At 37.0% G+C, this 23,854-nt stretch overlaps 1 protein-coding gene across 3 annotated transcripts in view; it reads right to left on the bottom strand.

Annotated features, from left to right (window-relative positions):
• The window catches only part of USP24 (ubiquitin specific peptidase 24), a 123,165-nt gene that overhangs the window by 60,236 nt on the left and 39,075 nt on the right, over window positions 1-23,854 (bottom strand). The window contains exons 9-26 of one of the 3 annotated variants that reach the window (XM_023763650.1): window positions 20,025-20,099; window positions 19,064-19,222; window positions 17,457-17,571; window positions 17,154-17,257; window positions 14,602-14,709; window positions 14,308-14,403; window positions 14,056-14,217; window positions 13,819-13,863; window positions 13,339-13,391; window positions 11,836-11,899; window positions 8,363-8,470; window positions 7,568-7,717; window positions 6,957-7,088; window positions 6,256-6,367; window positions 4,597-4,673; window positions 3,563-3,703; window positions 3,337-3,390; window positions 1,988-2,103 (exon numbers count right to left, since the gene is read on the bottom strand). In XM_023763650.1, the coding sequence (XP_023619418.1) occupies window positions 1,988-2,103; window positions 3,337-3,390; window positions 3,563-3,703; window positions 4,597-4,673; window positions 6,256-6,367; window positions 6,957-7,088; window positions 7,568-7,717; window positions 8,363-8,470; window positions 11,836-11,899; window positions 13,339-13,391; window positions 13,819-13,863; window positions 14,056-14,217; window positions 14,308-14,403; window positions 14,602-14,709; window positions 17,154-17,257; window positions 17,457-17,571; window positions 19,064-19,222; window positions 20,025-20,099 (1,871 nt within the window). Of the gene's footprint in view, window positions 1-1,987; window positions 2,104-3,336; window positions 3,391-3,562; window positions 3,704-4,596; window positions 4,674-6,255; window positions 6,368-6,956; window positions 7,089-7,567; window positions 7,718-8,362; window positions 8,471-11,835; window positions 11,900-13,338; window positions 13,392-13,787; window positions 13,864-14,055; window positions 14,218-14,307; window positions 14,404-14,601; window positions 14,710-17,153; window positions 17,258-17,456; window positions 17,572-19,063; window positions 19,223-20,024; window positions 20,100-23,854 lie in introns of all 3 variants that reach the window. The other 2 variants (XM_023763651.1, XM_023763652.1) reach the window with 2 other exon arrangements.

Genomic DNA, 23,854 nt, shown 5'->3' with positions numbered 1-23,854 from the left:
TGAAAGTCTATTTGAGAGATACTTCTAAACATGTGGGAATGCAAAAGCCATGTTATGTGTTCTTATCATGAGTTCAATATATAATCACTTTCTGCCATTTAAAAAAGAGGTTCTAGAGCAGGGGTGGGCAAACTTTTTGACTCGAGGGCCACAATGGGTTCTTAAACTGGACTGGAGGGCCGGAACAAAAGCATGGATGGAGTGTTTGTGTGAACTAATATAAATTCAAAGTAAACATCATTACATAAAAGGGTACGGTCTTTTTTTTATTTCAATATAGAACAGCCGAACGGGCCGGATCCGGCCCACGGGCCGTAGTTTGCCCACGGCTGTTCTAGAGGGTTGAGTATTATTGGCTGCCTTCACATTAATAAAGCATCACTATACAATACTCATTTTAAAAAAGATAAAGAGTGTGAGCAAGGATATTGTTTTGATTCCATTTCTAAATAAAATGAAAAGGAATATACCCAACTGTAAATAAAAATACATACACACATACATAAAGTCATTCCAGGAGTTGAGAGAGACTGTATGAGTACCCATCACTAGAGGGCAGCAGAGTGAGGTGCAGAGACCTTCTATGAGCACCTGCCAAGGTTTCCTGGGAATCACTGATTTGGTGCTGCTTACCAGTAATGGAAAACTCATAAAGCCTCACAAAAATGTTCTAGTTGCTTCAATCTCATGTTTCTAAATATTTATCTATTCTACTTACTATATCAAAAAACTGGAACAAATACTGAATTCAGATTTCACTGATTGAAATCTCTAAACACAGCAATGTGATTAAGAGACAATGTCGATTGTCAAGGGCGGGAAAAAAAGGAGACATATGTAATACTCTTTGTAATACTTTAAGCAATAAAACAATAAAAAAAAAGAGACAATGTCAGTTCCGTTTTAACACAAATATTTGGGGATGAAGTTCCCATAAAACATTATTTTAAAAAATTATTTTAAGTAAATAGTATTTTAACTATGAATATATTATAATGTACACTTTTAATTAATCATCATCTTCCACTTCATTTTGCTTATACTATTAATTATTCAAGGAGAAAATTTGTAAGATGTCTAAGTAAGTAAATATTTAAAACGTTAAAAAATTACTCTTCTGCCGAAACCGGTTTGGCTCAGTGGATAGAGCGTCGGCCTGTGGACTGAAAGGTCCCAGGTTCGATTCCGGTCAAGGGCATGTACCTGGGTTGCGGGCACATCCCCAGTAGGAGATGTGCAGGAGGCAGCTGATCGATGTTTCTCTCTCATCGATGTTTCTAACTCTCTATCTCTCTCCCTTCCTCTCTGTAAAAAATCAATAAAATATATTTTAAAAAAAAATTACTCTTCTTGTAATTAATGGATCTTTATTCCATCATAATAGAGAAATTACTCACTACACAGTTTTAAAAAGTTAATAAAAAAACCACAAAAAACCCACAAAGAAACCTTGTCTACTAGGTAGAGGAGTAGGAGCAGAGTAATATTTGGGTGGTTATGATAATGACCTACAAATCTTTAAGAGATACAAATTTGGGGATATATAATGGAAAACATAATCTCCCAGGACATGACTGTTTGCAAAGTTTTGAAATAAAATGAAGAAATCAACAATTGAGAGCTCTCCATAGGAGGGGAAAAAATGTATCAATTATTTTTTAAACTGATTTTTTATATATATATATATATATATATATATATATATATAACACACACACACACTAGTAGCCCTGTGCATGAATCCGTGTGTGAGTAGCTTGCTGCCACTTTCCTCAGCTGGCCACCCCACCCACCGCCACTGGTAGCTCTCTACCGCTCTTAGCTCGCTGCCCCGCCCTTCTGTAGCTCTCCCCCACTTGTAGATGGGTTGTGATGTTATGGCGTCCTGGCTAATTTGCATATTCCTCTAATTACACACACACACACACACACACACACACACACACACACATATAGTGTATTTGTTGTAACTTCTGCAATCACTTACCTATATGGAGACTGAACTGATGTTGCTACAGTTGGCATGGCAGTTGCTGTAAGCATTTTTGTTGCTCTGGTCACAGCATGTGTTAGAGTGGGGCCGCCAAGTGCTGAACTGGCTGCCTGTGAAATAAGAAATAATCATTCTAGATCAGGATTTCTCAGCCTCAGATCAACTGGCATTTTGGCTGGAAACTTCTCTGTTGTGGAAGACTGTCTCAGGCATTGTAGGATATTTAGCAGGATATATATCCCTGACCTCTACCAGCAGGTGCCAGTAGGATTCTTCAAACTGTGACAACTAAAAAGGTCTCCTGACACTGCCACATGAACTGTGGGAGGCAAAATAACTCCCAGTTGAGAACTACTACTACTATTCTACATATGTTAATACATGGTACCTCATTTAGAGGTACCTGAATATTAAAAAAATTTTTTTTAAATATATTTTTGATTTCAGAGAGGAATGGAGGAGAGATAGAAACATCAATGATGAGAATCATTGATCGGCTGCCTCCTGCTCACCCCCCACAGGGATTGAGCCCCCAACCTGGGCATGTGCCCTGACCAGGAATTGAACCATGGCCTCTGGTTCACAGGTTGACACTCAACCACTGACTCACACCGGGCAGGCTAAATGTTTTTTATGATGACCTACCTGGATGGAAGTCATGACTTGGGAAATCCTACACATATTCTAGCACATACTCATCACCAAAATGTTTAACTTATTAACATTTGAGGGCAGTAGCACTTTATATTTTTGGAATACTCTTTATTGGATATAAAAAACAAGCACAAATTAAGAAAGAAGATGAATGTTCAATATTTTAACTTATCATGCTGGAAATAAGGCATTACATGTGAAATGTATTACACAGCAGGCTTCTAAGGGGCAAAGACAACCAACAACACCTATTAATGAGTGTCCTGGTATGGCCTTTAATAGCATTTATAATATAAACTAGGTGAAACGGGAAGCATGGAAAAAGAAGCAAGTGCTTGTATAAAAGTCCTGAACCAAAAAGTAAAAAGGAGGAAAAGAATCCATTGGAAATGTTGAGTGGAGCAGACCTGAAGATAGAAAACAGGTTCCTATACCCTCAAAGGGAGGTGGGTAAAGCAGGGAAGAGGGTGGTGGAGGAAGAAGAAAAAATGTCCTATATACACTCGTATGTGGGGGCATCAAGGCAAGCATCTGCTCCCTGCATTACAATATGGTCGGTTCACAGATTCTTCAACAGGATCCAGCCACAAATAGCAAATACATACATGATCTCAAAATATAAAGTTATAAAAGGAAAGAAAAAGAAAGCATTTATTTAAAAAACAGGTTAAATAAAATTTGCTACTCACTTCTAATCTTGTATAGCAATCAGCAATGAATTTCTTATGCAATGATACAGAATCCTAAAAGTAAGAGATATATGGAAATTAAACTTAGTTGGGCATTTAGCTGTAATCATTAAGGACAAATGTCAACATAAAGAAGTCAATTTTTAGGCATGCTAACTTATAAATAAAAACAAATACAATCTTCTGCCCTTTTGTGTTTGACTACCTTCTTCCTGTAGATACCCACCTTCTTTAACCTAGGATTTAGATTAATGTAACTATAGTTTATGATTAATTGAATAGCTTCATTTGCAATTTCTTCATCAGGTGATTCCATGGCTATTTTCCAAATGAAATCCATTCCTATCAATTCCAGCTTTTCTACATACTGTTCAAAAGAAAAAAAAAATAGTACACCAAGGTCACAAAATTACAATTTTTTTCTGTTACACTGTAAGTTCACACCTCTTTAGTTCAATATGAATTAAGGCTGTAAAAAACTAACTATATGAGAACACTACTGTACCAATATGGAACTTGAAACAAAAGACAACCAACCACAGAAACACTGGGCCATACCCAAGGGAACCAGAGTAGATGTGAAGAAGATTTTTTCCACATACACCTACACCCATACTAGACATCTACCCAACGGAACTACTGATGCAGAACTAGCAAAGCATGAGATGGGTGCCATCCTCAGGAGCTTTTTTTCAGAAGAAAATGAAGTCACGCTAGAAGTAGTTAATACTCCTTGGAGCTCAATTCAGTCTTCCCAAGGGCATAAAAGGTCTTGTAAAAATTCTTACCATCCAGGAAACCAGGTCAAGAAACATTCTTAGAAAAGAGAGTTATTTTTTGCCTTTCTTTTTAAAGGGGCACATATATATAAACAGTTGTACACATTCTATAGATCATTTTCCTGCTTCATTGTCTGCTCCTAAATTTTTCTCCCCAAATCCTTGCCACTGCAATCTCCAAACTGAAGACTTTGTTACTTTGTTAGGAATATGCGGGTTGATGGGTCTGAGGAGTTGGAAGTGTAGATGGAACTAACCTACTCTACACTGACCTAGCCTCAGGAAGCCACTGGCAGCCCCGGGTCAGTAAGAAGCAGAGGGATCTAAGAGGTCAGTTGTCATCAATGCAGAAAACAGCAGACAAAGGATACCCAGTCTTTTAAAAAACTTAATGTTTCACTATGTTTATAACATGTTTTTGCTGAATATCAAATTTTACCAGATTATCTAAATTATTCAGATTCGAGAATAATGTACTTACCAACTGAGCTCCTTGTCTTTTCAATCGATGATCACAGAGATTCACATTTTCAAAAAAAGTCTTAAATAAGTTAAAACCTGAAATTAGAGAACGTCAAATAAATTCCTGTACTGTAAGCAAAGACTCAAAAGCATATCAAGGACTGAAACTAAAATACTCAGGACAAAACATAGGCACAAATTTTTAAGACCTTGGATTAGGAAATGGTTTCTTAGATATGGTGCCCAAAGTACAAGTAAAAGAAAAAGAGATACACTGGATTAAATCAAAATTAAAAACTTTTGTACTTCAAAGGACTGTCAAGAAAGTGAAAAGACAACCCATAGAATGGGACAAAATATTTGGAAATCATATTTCTGACAAGGAGCTAGTATGCAGAATATATAAGGAACTCTTACAACCCAACAACAAAAAAAAAGACAAATAACCTAATTAAAAAATGGGCAAAAGATTTGAATAGGTATTTCTCCAAATATATACAAATGGCTGGTAAACACATGAAGAGTCAATATCATTAGTCGTCAGGGAAATGCAAATCAATACCATGCGATACCACTTCACACCCACTAGGATGGCTAAAATAAAAAATATAGACATTAACAAGTACTGGTGAGGAAGCAGAGAAATTGAAATTCTCACACATTGCTGGTGGGATTATAAAATAGTGCAGCCACACTGCAAAAGTTTGGTAGTTCCTCAAATATTAATTTTCTGATATAGCAATTCCATTCTGGGTATATATGCTCAAGAGAAATAAAAACCTCTGTCCACACAAAACTTGTACATGAATATTTGTAGCAGCATGATTAATAGCCAGAGAGTGTTAACAACCCAAATGTCCATCAACTGATGAATGGATAAACAAAATGTCGCATAGCCTCACAATGGAGTATTATTTGGCCTAACTGGAATGAAGTACATGCAACAACTAACCTGGGGTGAACCTTGAAATTATCATGCCTCAGCATAATGAAAAATGCCAGACCCATATTGTACAATTCCATTTATATGAAATGTTTAGATTAGGAGAGACCATAAAGACAGAAACTGGATTAGAGACTGGGGGTAGGGGTGATGGGGAGTGACTGCTAAAAGGTACAGAATTTCCTTTGGTGATGAAAATGTTCTGGGATTAAAAAGTGGCGAAGGTTGCACAACTTTGTGAATATACTAAAAGCCACTGATTTTACACTTTTAAAAAGTTAACTTTACGGTTTATAAATTATATATCAATAAAAAATTTCAGTTAAAATAAACACCCAAAAGGAAGATGTCTATACTTTGAGAAATTTTGACTTTAAATGAATCCTTTTTGTTCTAAAGTAACTTCATAAAAAGACATTTTGGCAATTTGAGTTATCAGGCCATATGATTTAAAAAACTAATTATAAGATAACATTTATATAGAAAAGAATTTATCATGTGACAGGAACAAAACTGTATACAAACAGAATAATTATAAAGGCAGTGCTTATTAAAAATACATTTCATTTTCAAAATGTGTATAAATATTTAAGTATGTATACATTTTTGTGGGGCACCCTGTATAAACATCACAAACATATTCCATACTGCTTGGTTGCTTCTGAAAAGTTGGCTTAGAAGGGAAGAATACAATTTTTTAAAGAACTGAAAAAATGATTCTGTGTTTTTTCCTACCATTCATAGTGATTTCATATGATTCCAATTTAAGAATCTTCTCCTTGAAGAGCTGCTGCTGAACATCACTCTCAAGGTCATGTTGCCCTTTTGTAAACCATTCAAAACACATCTGTGGATCAAGACAAATATTACCCTACAACTAAAATCCACTCCAGGAAAATACATATTCCAAATTGGGACAGTAAAGATAAATTAGTTGTAATTCTTCAAAAACTTCTATTGCCCAAATACCACTCAAAATGGAAATGCTTAGAACTCTGGACTAAATAAAGCATTAAGTTACTAGCAATCTTTCCCACAGATAATGTATATATTCCCACTTTTCTTAGAATTTTATACTTGAGTTTTTCCACAAACATTTATTAAGAAGCCAGGCATTGTGCTAGGCACTATCACATACTTAGTCCTTTCAACAATCCTATCAAGTAGTTAATAGTATTCCATAAAATGAGAAGAAGAAACAGCGATTCACTGCTAGTAAATGTCAAAACAGGTGTTGAGCTCCTGGTTTAATCTATTTTCCGCTGTTTAATTATAGTTCTAAAATCTGTCTAGGCCTTCATTCTTCTTTGATGTTTCTGGGGTAAAATGTCATTAAACGAACTCAGTTTTCTATTTGTAACTTAAAATTAGTTTCATGTGACAGGAACAAAAACACACTAAAAGATATAACTTTGTCCACAATACCATCTTCTTACCTCTCTATCTAATTCACAAACATCCTGGCCAGTCACAAGACACTCCCAGATTTCCTTGGCACGATTCCAACCCAAATACAGAGTAGCTTCTTGCAAGAAAAATGCCAGAAATTTTAGATGGGCTTCTAAATACTGCAAAAAGAAATGATACTTATTGAACTCCAGGCATTCGTAACTAAAAGCAAAATTTAAAAAACAAAATAAAACTTTAAAAAACAGTTCTATCTAATGCTTTTCCATATAATTTATGGTAAATGTGAGAAATCAGTTTACAAGCTGACAGTACAATGTAGTAGAAGCTACTTCAAGTCTATTAAAAATTCAGTTGACTTTAGATAATAAAATATGATTTCAGCAATCTCAAAAAGTAAAACACCATAAACTCACAACCAGTCAGTTAAGATTTTTTTCCCTAACTTAAAAAAATACTACTACTAATCAACTGATTTGAAAACAAAAACAACTATCTACAGAATTGACAATTAGTATTTCATGTCAAAGTCAAAGAAAAGATGTCTATTTTTATTACTTTATCATAATGCAGTTCTTAGCGCAAAAAGTCCAAATGAACGTTGTAAATCTTGAAATAAAAGCACAGTGCCAGTACCCACCTCCCGGTAAGTGTATCGGCCATCCACTAGTGTTGAACCAGTCAAGCCTCCAGGTCCAGCCATGGCTGCTGCAAGCCGATGACAGGCTATCAAACTTCCCGTTACCAATTTCACTATTTCAAAATTTTTCTTCAAGTCTTGAATAATGCTCTTGGCAAAAACAACCAAAAACAAAAATGGTATGAAAATTTACTTATTTTCTCATTTTAATACAAACTTCTGTTAGCAAGTAATCCTAGGTGAGTGATAGCAAACATGATTTCTTCACTCACATTTCTTACATGAAAGTAAATAAAATCAATCTGGTATGTACACTTACTAGGGAATTAATAAACTCCTCTGCTAAATTTTGCTTCTAAAAAATACTATTTTTCTTTTATAAAGAACTCTTTCAACAAAACTATCCAGATTTTTCTTCTCAAGTCTATTACATTGAGGAAGCTCTAGCTCCATAGTTACACTAATTTTTTTGTAATATAAAATAAACCTTTGAGTCTTTTCAAGCAAATTTCTAAAATACCATTCTAACTTTTAAAAACTGGCCTAATGATGTTAATATATAGGTAATAAAAGGAAATAAAAATGAGTGAAGGATACATAAAAAGAAAAGCTCCATAGAAATGAAAGCAGAATGATGTTTAAACTCAAAATTATTAAATAATACAAATGAATTACATTAATAACCATAAAATGTAAAATAGTGACAAGACTCAGAGATCTTATTCATGTTTTGTTATTACAAAAGGTTACGAAACAACTGTATGATAATCAGATTTGGCTATACTATACTCTTACCTTGTCTTGCTTTTGATAGGTTTGTTTTATGAATGAACGGGTGATTTCATGGAGCTGACGCAAAGCTGGTACCACCCATACAAACTGGGGATTGTTAAGTTGAGATGACTAGAGTTAAAAAGAAGTTACATAAATTAAATTTAAAAATAAATGGCAGACAAAACTTATTAGCTATAAAAAATGTCCAAGTCAATTAGGCTTCACTATTGCACATTCTATTATTTTTCTCCTCACATTGCTCATTTATAGCTTATCTCATGCATTCATAATTCAGTCTTCAGCTTCTTATTCTGCATGCAATTTCCTAAGGCCAAGAACTGCAAACAGGAGTGGATGTGAAGTGACAGCAAATGTACAGGGGTACGTCAGCAAAAAACAGACAACAAGGAATTAGCAACTTCAAAGGATAGATTAAGTAGCATAGGCTGCTAGGACATGTTGAGATAATAAAATAAATTGATGGCAAAAGCTTATCTTGGATAAGACAGAACTGGCTGATAAGTAAAATGGTATAAAAACATAGTTTTCTATAATTATATGATTAAGATACCAATGATATGATCAAGATACTGATAGTGGTCTAAATATTAAAGGAAATATTCACAATCTGCTTGTATTTCCTAGTTTAAACAATTTTAGAAGAGATAGTTCTATTTATATTAATTACTATAGCCACTTTATACTTATACTTTATATTTTTCAAAACACTTTTAAAGGTATTATTTCTGAAACGGGTACAGACAATCCAGATTTTCATAGTACACATCTGAAAAGTCTGATGTTCTATCTTTAAAAAGAGAATTGCTTTTTAATAAATAGTATCTTCAAACTATGAGACTTCATTATAAAATTTATAAGAATATTAGGTAAAACTCTAAAATCAACTGATCAATTAAATCCAAGAAACTAAGTAAAAGTTTAAGTCCTGAATATTTACTTTACAGGCTAATTTTTTTTAAGCTTTGCTTCTTAAAGTCTTTCTGTAATATGAAGAGCCCTGTGGGGGGAAAAAACTTTTGATGTCCTTTGTAGAAAAACATCCTACTACTGAATATGTAAATGAGAGAGCTCTATTGCCAGAACAATTGGTCTTCCTAGAAACTAGCCAATCAATCAGCCAATACCATATTTCCTGGATTCTAAGATACAAGTTTTATAAATTTCAACAAGTTCTGAAATTGATGCTTCTTACAACTATGTCAAAAGAAACTTAGCCTCTAAACATAGGAGTAAGTTTTGATACAGTTGTCCTTACTTGAGTATGTGCAAATTTAGCTGTATAGAAAGGTTATCTGTTCATCTACCTCTCCATTTGTCAGTTGGTATAGGAAACACCAACCAAGGAAGGTTTCTTAACTTTAAATGTTATAAAAAAGATTATGCTATAATGTAAAACTGACTAGCGTGTCATGTCCACAATTCAATTAAAAGCAAAGAAAACTGCTAGTGGTCTCAGAATAAAGCATTTTCCAAAGCCAGGAGAATTTTGTGTGACAGACTCATACCCTGTGAAGGGCTGTACCACTCAGCACTAAAGGCCTCTCTGTCCAAAGGTGTACCTTAATTTAGGAGAAGTTGTTTAGCGTGTAGTATACACAATTTAATGAAGTAAAAAAGCAGCTTGAATTTTATGAGAAAGGATAAGGACACAAAACTCCATACTCTTCAACATGCCTCAAAATTATACAGTCAATCTTAAAGATTTCAAAGAGGTCAAAACCACGATTATAGCTAATGAAAAGTAGTGTGCCACAGTGAAGCTGTACATACTGGTCAAAAGGAAGCTGAGGCAAACTCTGAATCTAAACAAATGCATGATAAAAGTGAAATGTAGTTTCTCTTTTACTTCTTTATAAACTTATTAAATCTTGTATCTTAGAATCAGAGAAATAAAGTATATACAGGGTGGGGCAAAAGTAGGTCTACAGTTGTAATAAAAATAACACAATAATTAATAACATAAGAATATGTTTTGTGTACTCATAAGTGTAAGCCTGCTTTTGCCATACTCTGTATTAAAGGCCAAACTTGCAAGACTAGCTAGAATATTTCTAAAATACAGAAGTTGAAAAATGGCAGTTTAGGCTAATTCTTAGGCCTAAAATAAACTGAGACCTTCTAAGAAAATTACAAACATAAGGACATAAAATTAACCCTTTAGCAAATAATTGATATATTAAAAAGTATTATGACCAATTAAGTCAATTAGGATTAGAATACTTTTGACATTAAAAATTATTCTTTGAAGGTAGCTCACTATCAAATAAATTAAAAAAAATACAAAAAGATAAAACTAGAATTTAAAAAGTATTTCTGATATGGCCTTTCTAAAGTTTAGCAAACAGGACAGATATTATTTATTCTATCATATCTATGACGTTATGTTGCTAAGTTACAAGAAAAATTTAAGCTACTCTTCTCCACTTACAAAAGAGGCAAAGATTATGGTGAACATTAAAATAAACATACCTGATAATATCTAATGAGGGAGCTGAGCTTCATAAGTGGGAGTTAACTGGTTTGGCCTGCAAATCTATGCCTAGATCCCTCTTTTCACTGCTGTGAAGTGACCAGTTAGTCTCCCAGTGTTTCTAGTGATGAGGAACTCAGGAGGCAGTGTTCTACTTCAGGCTATTCTCACTAAAGTTTATTGATCTATCATACTGAAACATGCCTTCCCATAACTTCTTAGAAGCCATAAAAGTGAAGTTGAATAAAACTTCTCTATAACAATCCTCCCAGTATCTACAGAAAGCTTTCATATTCTTTCTAGAGTTCTCTCTTCTCAAAGCTGAAGATCCCCACTTGTTCATCTGTCTTATTTATCCAGACCTAGCAATTTATCTAGAATTAAAAAGTAAAAGGTTTTACATGAGAGAACGTTTTTTAAAAAGTATTTCCCCCTGTCCTAACCACATCACTGTGAGACTGTACTGAGGACATCTTGCTACATTTACTTTCAGTTACGTGTTTTGGCAAATAGAGGCCACTCAACTATGGGTAAGTAACGCTTTTAGTGTATTTGAAGGGTGAAGGGGAGGAAGTAAGAGGAAGGGGAGCAACATTTACTGAAAGGCTGCCAGGCATTGAACTAGGAGGCCTTGAGATAATGACTTAAGGAATATGCAAATATCACTAATTAAGTAAAAATGAGTTTTTTTGGTTTAGTAATTTTTTTGGATGAGTACATTTAAACTTTTTAATTGAAGGAAAAAAGAAGTGAAATAAGATGGAGAGGGTTGGGGTAGACAGTGGAAGGTATAAAGGAAGCAAAAGAAAGAGGACCAAGGAAGCCAAGGGTATCCTGGCAGAATCTACAGAAAAATAAAGTTAAGAAATAAAGGTCAGAATTTCTGAACACAACAGTGGAACTTGGGAATTTTAAGAGTGTCAAAAGCAGGGGCAAAGGGAACCAGTTGGGGAAATAGGTAGCTGAGGGGAGGGGGAGGAAGAGGTGGGTGGTCTTGTCTTACCCTTTGCTTAGTTTCTGTGGAGCCTGGCAGGGAGACATAATCCCCAGTCAGCCCACCTTGCTGCCTGGCAGGAAAGGGCATAGCACAGAAAACACCTTTAGTGGCAGGATATACATCGCCCCGCCTGGGTCATGTCCAGGGGCTTAGATCTTCCCACTGCCCCCCTTCAGCCACGTGCACTTTAAAAGAACATCTGTAAAAGCACTTAGTCAACTGAAAAGTGCCATATAAATGCAAGATATTATTATTTGGAATAAAATAATGATACAACAGGATTTCTTTACTGGGAGCAGTGGGAAATAAAAGGAAGAATATTCTTTTCAAGACTCACAAAATAACTCCAAAATTCTCCCTATTACTTTTTGAGTTTTGTCATGAAACAGCAGACATGAATGAAGTGACTGCAAAGAGAAGCAATAAAGATGTAGTGAAGCTACTGGCTAGAAGAGCTAAGTAGTGCTTAGCTGTAATGAGGAAGGAACAGAGATCAGGAAGGTATTTTCTGGGTTTAAAAGTCATTTTCCTGGAGGGGGAAGAAGTCCCTTCAGCTTTAACCTTCATTTTCTATAAAGAAATGTATATGTTACTAAGAAGAAAAGACCATTTTTTTTATGGATATCCTTTTCCTCTTACTATTATTAGTGAAGGACCTAAAACTTCTTACGTAACTCTGGATTAGTTTCAATCATAAAGACAGAGGCTGCTAAATTATCTGAAAGGCTGAGCTGAGAAAACTGGAAAAATTCCAATTGTATCTGAGTAGGAGAGCAATGCTGTTGAATTAAAGAAGTAATTCCTCATAACCAGAGCACCACCAGCCCGTTTGTGAACAACTTATAAACAATCTCTAAAGCTAGACAATATGCAAAAAATTCACTTGATCAAATTCCAATGTCAGAAATATAAAACACCAAGTTTTTAAATGCCCCCAACTAAACTTTAGGACCAAATATAAATAAGACAATAAAAGCCCACTGAATCACCAAAACCTCTTAATAAGAACTAAGAATCTCGGAGTATACCAATGACAATCAACAGTAGTCAAGATCTTTAAAGAAATACTTCTTAGTGAAAGCTAAGAAAAATGATTTACCAACAAAATTACTAAGCCATTAACTATTTACCAAAACCTTTTATGTTAACAGTGAAATGAAATCCCTCTGGCTGCTAGGCTTACGTTTGGTCTGGGCAACCTCAGGGCCTCCGTAGGAGGAGGACACGGCTCCTGTGACCAGGGCCGTTGCAACACCGGGTGTGTGTCCAGTGAGCGGCCACTGTGATTAGCCCTCTCAGAGGAGAGACTTGACATCTGAGGACAGGAGCAACAGGAGAGCAGCAATGACCACTGCTTCCTCTGCTAACTACCCTTTTAAAGGACAGTCCAGAGTCCACTGGAACCTGAGGCCAGAGCCCTGCAGGGTAGGGCTTGTACAGAGCCAGTCCCTCTTGTAGTCACTGCCCAAACCTACCTTCTAAAATGGAGTCCCAGCAGCAGACACTCACCCATTCACTGTTTGTCTAAGGAGGTACTTTAGGAACACATCTGAATCAAGCACCTAAAAAAATGACCATGTGCCAGCACTGAAGGAAATTTCTCACTTTCTCTCTCTCCTTCTTACTCTATAAATGTTCCTCCATGGGAGAAAAATGGTCATATTTACTTAGAATCCACTGTACTTATTTAAGCTGTCCACACTTTGGAATTAATTTTAAAAAGGTTAAGTTGAAGTTCTTATAATTTTATAAAAATAACATAATAAAACTACTCTGAATCTGATTCTGGATATTTCCCCCTCCCCCCGAGAATCAATAACTCAAGTTGTAAATAATAAAGCACAGGTCATAAATATTTAAATAGCGATCTGTATTGCACATTAGTCTAAGAAATACTAAAACACATTATTTTTAAATTATGATACAACTTATTTTTTAAAATTATTAAATTAGTATACCTTTTAGTTGGTTCCATCTGCAAATTCTTACCTTGAATCCATCCTTCTTTTTTTCCAAACCTGACCATTCTCCAGGCTGAAAAATTGTTTTAAGAAAAATATAAGTGACTTGGTAAAGTAGTTATAATGTCCCAATCTTGGATTCTAAAGGTAAAAGCTTCCAGAAGGCATTCAGTTTAAATTACATAATAGTGGAGGAAAATTATCTGACTCTAATTCTGAGACAGAATTATTGTTCTGACAAAACCAGATCAAACATAAAACCAACCCTTTTAATATCTTCTATGCACTTGATGATGTAGCTCCTCTTGATCGCTTCTTTCACTGCATATGCGTCACTAAGGATTGTCAGGTGTTCATCCAAAGCTTGCTGAATGAGGCTGCTGGGCAGTGTTGGAAGATGAGCCAGTTCCCAGAGTACATCTAACACCTACAATAATACTCATATGATAAGCCAGCCAATACACAAGGAAACTGCTTTAGGTATTTGTAGATAGAAAAATCCATTGGATTTCCCTGCCTTTCCAGAAGTGGTCTCAAAGCGAGCTTCCCGGCCTATCCGTCCAATCAGGCTCAATAGCTTCTGTCTTACTCGATCGCTCTCAATCTCCCAGCTCTGTAAAACAGAAAGACAAGAATTAGTACACTACACAGTGTCATCAAACTGGCAAAATATGCAAAACTTTAAACTTGAACTAAAAATGTTTAATAAAGTAAAAGGAGTACATTTAAACACTACTAATTTGGGGGAGGGGCAAACCTCAAAATAAGCTTATTTTAGAAAAACGTGAAAGGATATTTGATTGGCACATACCTTCTGAATGAGAACAAACAAATGATTGAGCTGATCTGAATTAAACTTGACAGCTGCTGCAGCAATAATAGTATGAATATTCTCGATCACAGTAGATGATTGTCCTGACTAGAAAGGAGACATTGGGAGAAAGTTAAGTCTTGGAACTTGGAAAAACCCAAGTCTTCTCCCTGGTAATTTATAGAAGCAAAAGAGTCTTATCAGCATTCACTTCCATGATAATACTGGCAAGTCTATGAAGCAAACATTATTGATGGTTACCAGTTGGCCTTGTTTAAATTTCTAGCAGCATTAAATCTTTAATTACTTTACAAGACAATCATACTCACTTTTCTTAAATGAGCTTGATTGCCTCAGTTGAAGAGTTTTATCTGCCACATTTTTAATTTTGCTCATAGATATTTTATGACTTCAATGAATATTTATTTATTCCATGAGCAGTCAGTCTCTGCTTCAGGGATGTAGACCCCATGGTTGACCTTATGTTGAAATTCACTTTATAGCCTCAATCACAACTCTGTCATGCCTCACTGTTCACTATGTGAGAGCTTTGAAAGGTAGGAGGACTTTTAAATATTCAATTATACAACAACTAGAGGCCCGATGCACAAAATTCGTGCAAGAGTAGGCTTCCTTCCCCCCGGCTGCCGGCACCGGCTTCCCTCCGGCTGCAGGCAGGCACCCAGGACCCGGACTTCCCTCAGTCCCGGCTTCATCCGGAAGGTCATCCAGAAGGATGTCAGATCTAATTAGCTATTACACTTTTATTATTATAGAAGATTTGCTCAGTATCTACTAAACACACACACTTCCTGAATGTAGCAGGGATAAATAAAATATATATCATGGTCTCTAATCCTCAATCTGTGTGAATTCAAAACTTGCAAAAAAAAATTATGACCGTATTCAAGTAAGGTCAAGACATGGGAAATAAAATTCAGGTGTTTTTTTTCAGTCTTACACCTAAACTTTCTATAGTCTGTTATGTAATGCCAGGCTGGGAGCCTGAAAAGTACATTTCCCCTGCCAGCTGTGCTCCCATTATGTTCTAGCAATGTGAGGTACTCCTGGGAGATGAGCAGGCAGGAGGAAGAAAAAAGTGTATCTGGTCTGTGCTTGGGGACTGGATGCAGGTGCTGACATTTGTGTCAGCAGGGATACTGGAGCCCTGGTGGCAGTATTGCCTCTTTGACAGTTTAGCACGTGCAGTGAAATAACCTCCCAAAACAGCTTCCCTTCCTTGGACTTAATATCCCTTTTCATGTTTTGTTGTTCCAACATTTATACTTCCCTTTTTGTTCTTCTGTCCTAGCAACATCTTTGCAAACAATGCCCTATATTAAATTCCCTCTGAGATACCTAGCACGGTTTCTGTTTCCTGACTGGATTCTGACTGATACAGTAGAGATAGCCAAGGTGAGCTCCAGGTTTCATCCTGGCTTAGCAACTAGATGAAGAATACTATCATTACTGAGTAGACTGGAAAATTACTAGGCTTGGCCATGTTGAATTTGAGATGCCTACGAGATAACACAGGTAAAGGTGTAACAGTTAGGTATTTAGGTATACTGCCCAGGAGCTCTAAGAAGAGGTGTGAATTAGAGATATATTAGTAATTCTGAGAGTCACCAGCATCCAAATGTAGTGGAAGTCATGGGGGGTGGTGGGGGGGGGGTAGATGAAATTGACCAGTGCAGGATTATATAATGAAAAAGGGCTAAAGACTAAGACTTGAAAAAAACTCATATTCACAAGGTAGAAGACATAAGTTAGTAAATGAGACTTAAGAAGGAATGCCAGAAAAGTAGGGGAACGGACTATTAACAAAGTGAAGGAAAAAGGAATGAAGGGTATAACTGATTCTGTCACAGATGCTGAGAGTTTTGGTAAGATGAGATCTATAAACTCAATATGACTACCATCCTCATTTAATAGAATTAAATGGGAAAACTGTATTAATGAAAACTGAAAAGAAATATAGTAAAAAGAACACTGGAATGATAAACAAGACATACCTATTCCTAGCTCTGCCACTAACTGCTACACAGCCTGCAGTAAGGCTTTTCATTTTTCAATCTGAGAAATGAGAAGACTAAACTAGATCAGTAAGTAGCTTTATACCTTTTGAGTAGAAGAATCCTTTTTACATATACAATCTTAATAGCAACTCTATTTTTTAAAAAAATATAGTTTTATTGACTTCAGAGAGGAAGGGAGAAGGAGTGAGGGCTAGAAACATCAATGATGAGAGAGAATTATTGATCAGCTGCCTCCTGCACACCCCTATGGGGGATTGAGCCCATAACCCCAGGCATGTACTCTACAGGGTTCAATTCTGGAACTGAACTGTGACCTCTTGGTTCATAGGTCGATGCTCAACCACTGAGCACATTGGCCGGCCTTAATAGCAACTCTAAACTGTACAGATTTCAGTAGAGCTGCTCTGGTTAAAGCAAGATTGAAGTTCCATTTTCCTGCTTACTCTCCATTCTCTTCCTTTTCGTTATTATAAAAATGTCAGATGAAAGCAAAAATAACTCTAATTAACTTACCTGTATCTTCCAAATTTTAGTGAGTTCATCTAAAGATAATTTACTGCCCAAGAGTTCAATAATTCCCTTTATACGATCACAGTACTGCGCTTGGTCTATGTTGCCTAAGAGAAGAAACAGCAGAGGGGCAGGCAGGTACAGTGAACACTGACTTTGTAAATATGATTCTAGTAATTCAAAGCAATATTAACTTTCTATAAGATTATTCAAAGGCTAATCAAAGCAACAATTTCATAGCTTTTTTTATACAAAAATGTTATTTATAATTATGTATGAGGTAATATTATTTTAAAAGCAACTTACCTTCCAGTGCAATTGACAGAACTGAGTTTTCAACTAGCCAATCTAACAATCTGTCTGTATCTATAGCATTCTTCACAGATTTGGATAAAGTGCTATCTTCTATTAGTTTGGTTACCTAAAAACAAATAAACAAAACATACCAGGATTATTGTGATGGAAAGTAATGCAAATATGTATAATCAAAATCTTCACATATATACATATCCTGTGACTTTTATAGTGTTACAATATGGTCTGACAAGTAGCTAAAATATATCAAAGGCCAGTTATTAGACATTAACAGATTACTTGTGCTATCTTTTTTTAAAAGTATGGAACCATTCTTATGGCTCAGACTTCCTGGGCCACTGCTGACTGGCTCAGGGATAAGCATCTGACCCAAATTTTAATCAAGGCATGTCCTCCAAATTCTATACTTGGGACCGAAGAGCAAGTACTAGTCCCTCCAGGGTGATGGGAGCAATGTGGGGCCATGATGTCTACCATATGAAGGATGTTACTCTGCCGGTAGAGGAACAACAAAGCCAACAAGCTCAGAAAAGCAGAGTTAAGACTTCGAAAGAGTCTTGGATGCGGTCAGGTCTTGAATTCTAATTGTTCTTGTTGCCCACATGTCTTCCTGCCCCTTACATGGTTTGGCTAGTCAATTCTTCATTCATATGAAACAGCCCAGCCTTCTTCCACTAAATTTCTCTATGGCCTAGGACAGCGGTCGCCAACCTTTCAGACCTCACGGACCACCAGCAGTCTGCAGACGACCGGTTGGTGACCGCTGGCCTAGGATGATTTAAGATGAGCTTATTTCACTTGCAGCTAAGAATCTTAGTTAATACAAAACTGAAGGAAAAAGATTGGAATTATAACTCAACTCTATTGGTTCCATCTGTCACTCACCAAAATCAACTACGTAAACACATATTTGAAATATAATAAAAGGAATTGTACCCTTAGGCTAAAAAATAAATCTCAAACTGTGTATGTCAAGAAATTATGTTCTAGGAAATATCACGAAAGCATCAAATATTTCAAACATTTCAGAGGACAAATTTTTAATATAATCTAAAAAAGTCACGTTATTAACATAATTAGAGGCCTGTGCCCTCTCGCAATCTGGGACCCCTCGGGGGATGTCAGACTGTTGATTTCAGCCCGATCCCTGCAGGCCAGGCCGAGGGACCCCACCAGTGCATGAATCTGTGCACTGGGCCAGTTTCAACCTGATCCCTGCAGGCCACGCCAAGGGACCCTACCAGTGCGTGGATGCACCGGGCCTCTAGTATGCATGTAAGATCTTTGGTTAATCTCTTCTCACCCTCCCCCTTCCCTCTGAGATTCATCAGTCTGTTCCATGTTTCTAGCCTGTGCATTAAGCGTCTGCCCCCTGGTGGTCAGTGCACCTCATAGCTACTGGTCAGTCCGCTGGTCGCTTAGGCTTTTATATACATAGATTATAAACATACACACCATTTCACATAGAATCACATCCCTTTTTTGTATGATTACAAGAAATTGTTCATTTCCCAACATTTTTATATAATAACTGTAAGTTTTGGCAGAACTTAAAGTGTCTGTGCTTTAAGTCTTCTAGAAACAAATGAAAAACTTACTTCTTTGAGGGAATTCATTTTAGCGCTAAAATGGGGTGATTTCAGCATGCGCAGTAGGATGTCTAATCGAAGGTCGTCCACTACGGTCACCAGTTCTGGTTGGAAGCGCATGCAAAGTAACTTGATGGCAGATAAGAGCTCAGGGATACTAACCAATCTCTTTTATGAAAAACACATACACACACACAAAAACAAAAAAGGAAACATAAAAACATTTTTATCCCAATTCTTACACACACAGGAAATACAGGACATTTTCAATAACAATAGTCTGTGCTATCTGATACTCCACATGGTCAATCAGCTGCATTTTGCTTCTCAACATGGGTGAGCAATGGAAAGGAAAGGATCCTGTGAGAAATTCACGGCAGACAAATAAATCATGTTGTTGCATGTTTAACTGCTTTAAACAAATTTGGATAAACTTTTAGTACTGAATTATTTTAAAGCTTCTTCATTGCTATACAAATTATATTAAAATCAACATGTTGCTGAAACCGGTTTGGCTCAGTGGATAGAGCGTCGGCCTGCGGACTGAAAGGTCCCGGGTTCGATTCCGGTCAAGGGCATGTGCCTGGGTTGAGGGCACATCCCCAGTGGGAGATGTGCAGGAGGCAGCTGATCGATGTTTCTAACTCTCTATCTCTCTCCCTTCCTCTCTGTAAAAAATCAATAAAATATATTAAAAAAAAATAAAAGTAAAAAAAATAAAATCAACATGTTAGTAAAATTCTGAATGATGTCACTGAGAACCCTATATTTATTCTATTGACTGAGATAGCACCAACCATTTATGCTTCAGAAGCAGCATTTTTCAATTAGAAAATGTATAATTAATTTGATCTGAGTTGTACAGGACCAGAATCCAAAAAACAATGGAGTGTGAACTGAGCCCCAAGTCCTGGCTCTGCTTCCATGGACCAATAGGCACTGGGGCCTGTCTGCTGGAGACAGCACTTACCTTGTCTTTGAGGTCCTTTTCCTCCACACTCCGCACATCCTGGATTGTAGTAAGGATGACCGGGTCTAGCATAGGCTACAGAAAAAAAGTACTACCTTAATAAAAAGTCCTGAATCTGTCCTAAAATTAGAGAGGAGATACTTCTTCATTCACCTTCCACAAAGGAGACAGTGCAATTCTAGTAGCAGAGCTAACACTACCTTGCTAATACCATTCCAAGAAAACCTTTAACTGCGTTTATGCCTCAGCTTCTTTAATATCTGAGGGGGGAATCCCTGTAATTACGATCTTATAACAGTAACTTTAAAGAGCAACCAAAGACATATGGACTTTTAAAAATTAAGCACGAATATGTATTAATTTTGTAATAAAGTAAATATTTTGCATTTGATTTTAAAAAATGAATATAAGCACAGACCACAAAAACTATGCTATTATATGCACTACTTTTGCTTGCTGATATAAATGAGGCCCATAGATGAGACTCACACAACACATTACTCCAGGATGGTAGCATAATCAGACAACTAACTGTAAACAGTATGTGAGAAGTAGTCAAATACTAGCTAAATCTAAATGATCACTTCCATCTAAGTAAAATAATTTTTAAAACTTATCTGGTGATGAAAGAAGATGAACAATATTTGGCTGTGAAAGCTAAGAAGACATTAGCAATGAGTTAAAATGACATCAGGCAATTAACCAAATAGAATTTCTTAATGCTGATTGTACAGTGAGGACTGAGGACTATTAGGGTAAAGGCAAGGCACACTGTTCTTGTCAGCAAGTGCCAGCCCTGCTTCTCACTGCAACTCTGTGAGATAAGCATGATTATCATCACCATTTTACAGATAAGGAAGTCAAGGCACAGAAGTTACATCAAAATCGCACAAGTAACAAATGGTAGAAACAACTATTAATTTATGGCAAGTAACATGGTATGACTATGGCATGAATTTAAGGTTGGGTAGTTTAATATAATAAAATAAAGATGAAATTAAATATGTTTTGGTTGGAAAGTCATCTACTTTTTTACTCTTTTTCAAGTAATCCTATACTTGTATATAAAACCTGAAATTTCTAAAGAACTTAGTATTAACTAGCAGCTGGAATATTTATGCTGAATCTCTTTCCACGGAGCATTGCATGCATTTAAAAATCCAATCCTGGCCTTGTTACTAAAAGAATTAAATTATTAATTCTTGTTAAATTATTAAATATTCAAATCACTTTGCCTCTTTGTGTCTTAGTGTTTCAGTTACAAAACTAATGGTTACAGTTACATGCTTAATAAGTTGAAAGAATACTAGATGTTTATCAAGAGCTTAATATCCAGAATGAAAAAATCCTATCACTCTATTTCATTTGAAAATCTTGCAGTATTACTTTGACATCTAAAGAAGGCATTAACACTGGAAATAGCAGAAATTTCCAGAACCTACTAAAAAAATCGTATCTCCCTTGTTAAAATGGCCCTAAGTAAATCATGTTTTAGAAAGAAGGAATTGTGGATAGAAAACATTGCCCCCAAAGGACACCGCGCTTTTAAATTTACAGTGATTTTAAAAAATCTCTAACAGTTACCAGTTTCACACACTTATTTATAAATAAAATAATAAATGGAGGTATTTCAGTGTGATATTTTATTCAGTAAAGCTTGTTAACTGAAATGGAAAGGAAATGAGAGTATAATAGGCCTTAAGCACTACAAAACTGAACACTCACAGCTTTGAGTATTCTATGATCTGTTGACTTACAACATGCAGAGACAGGAAATCAGACAAGATGTGCTATCAAGCTGTTATTCGGTAGTGAGAGATTCAGCTAGTAAGTTAGTCTAGTGGGTTGTTCAACATTGATCTAATTTAATACATAATGGTACCGAACCTTAAAAATCCTGTGAAGGGAGTGGGATTTATGCAGCCTTTTTACAGACAAGAAAATGAAAAAAAAAATATATGCTGTTATATATAAACTAGAGGCCTGGTGCACAAAATTTGTGCACATGGAGGGGCAGGTCCCTCAGCCTGAACTGCTCCTTCTCGCACCTCCATGGAGCAGGCCTAAGGCATCAGTCGGACATACTTAGTGCTGCCGTGGAGGCGGGAGAGGCTCCCATCACCGCTGCTGCGCTAGCCAGCCATGAGCCCAGCTTCTGGCTGAGCGGTGCTCCCCCTGCGGGAGCATACTGACCACCAGGGGACAGCTCCTGCATTGAGCATCTGCCCCATGGTGGTCAGTGCGTGTCGTAGCAACCGGTCGTTCTGCTGTTCTGTTGATTTGCATATTAGCCTTTTGTTATATAAAAATAATGTCTTATTATGGGCAAGGCCTCTAATTCAATTTTTTTTAGGTAGTTAAAGGGAGGGGAAGAATTTTCACTTGAGCCTGAAGCTAAAATTGCCCTTAGCTCAAAAATCTGCATACCACTGAGACACACTTGGTGAGGCTCATTCTGAACCCATACACTGTTCTATTATGTGTATAAGTATTGGGAGCCATCTTATCTCTTTAGTGAAAGAAACCTTTTGTTATGTTACAATGACTAACTTTATCTCATGAGTTGTGTTTTGGCTTCAAGCCTGCAAGTATTCATGCAGCAACTTCAGCGCTTCTGTTCAATATTTACCTGGCATATCTTTTATTTTATTTTCTCTAAATATTTCTAGATTTTTATGTATTAGATAGGAATAGCCCATGGACACAGACAGTAGTCTGGCTAAGGCCTGGAAGGGGTGGGTGCAGGGTGGAGGAGATCAATGGGGGAAAAAAAACAAAACTAAAACAAAGGGACATCTGTAACACTTTCAACAATAAAGATACATTTTAAATAAAGAAAAATATCTTAGTTGAAAAGTTTTATGTGAAATAATATAAGTAATTGCTCTACACTGTACTTTATATTCTCAACTCCTCTCAAAGAGATATTAATTGACCCTATGTCACTTAATATTAATTGACCCCATGTTCAATGACTGCAGGACTGACTTCCACACCGACCCAGCACTGACTGCCATGGGGCTGCGATCAGACCCTGTTTTTTCCTCCCGGTCTGTTCCAGACCGAGGGTTCCATCTCCGTGAAACCCGGGTCAGTCTTTGCATCGGGCAAGTGGAATCGCTGAGGCCTATTTGAGAGTCGCCAAGGCTGGGAGCGTGATCTCAGAACAGTTAAAAACACGTTCCTGAAGGGATGCTACGGGTTCTCATCAAAAAGCCCACACGTGTCTGTGCTCCACCAACAGGGTTGCTTTAACACAGAAGCCTCCATCTGCAAGCCCACCGGCTCCAGGAGCAGGCGGGAGGTTGAAAGTGGCCGTGGGTAGATGAGGCCGGTGCCAGGCGACCTGGCAGGTGTCAGCAGCTTGGCTGTCTGAGCCCCAAGCGCGGGGAGACAGGCTCTGACGTCACCACCACGTGGAGGATTTGACAGCAGCGGCTTCAGAGCTTGTTGCTATTTTGTTTTATTTATATCTCCTTTTCCCTTTAAATCTCTAGGTTGCCTTTGTTGGAGAGAGGAGCAGCCTTTGCAGCCTCCTCGGTGGAGAGCAGGCCTTCGATCTGGGTTCACACGCAGCCAGAGTCCTGTTTAGAAACACGTGTGGGTCTTGCATTATTTGCTCTGTTACCGATAAAGAGGGTTTTAGATTCTGGCACGTACGTATGTTTCCTGCTTATCCACGACGGCAGGCCGAGCGCAGCCACAGGCACAGCCACAGTTCTTCACTCCTTCGCAGGCCTCCGTCCAAGGGCGGCGGTGCAGGCGCTTCACACAGGGAGGGGGACGGAGAGCAGGTGGGGCAGCCCTGCTTTTCCCAGACCTTCTGTCTC

Source organism: Myotis lucifugus, unplaced genomic scaffold, assembly GCF_000147115.1.
Source record: "Myotis lucifugus unplaced genomic scaffold, Myoluc2.0 scaffold_296, whole genome shotgun sequence".
Taxonomy (NCBI): domain Eukaryota; kingdom Metazoa; phylum Chordata; class Mammalia; order Chiroptera; family Vespertilionidae; genus Myotis; species Myotis lucifugus.
This window is presented reverse-complemented; position numbering and strand designations above follow the sequence as displayed.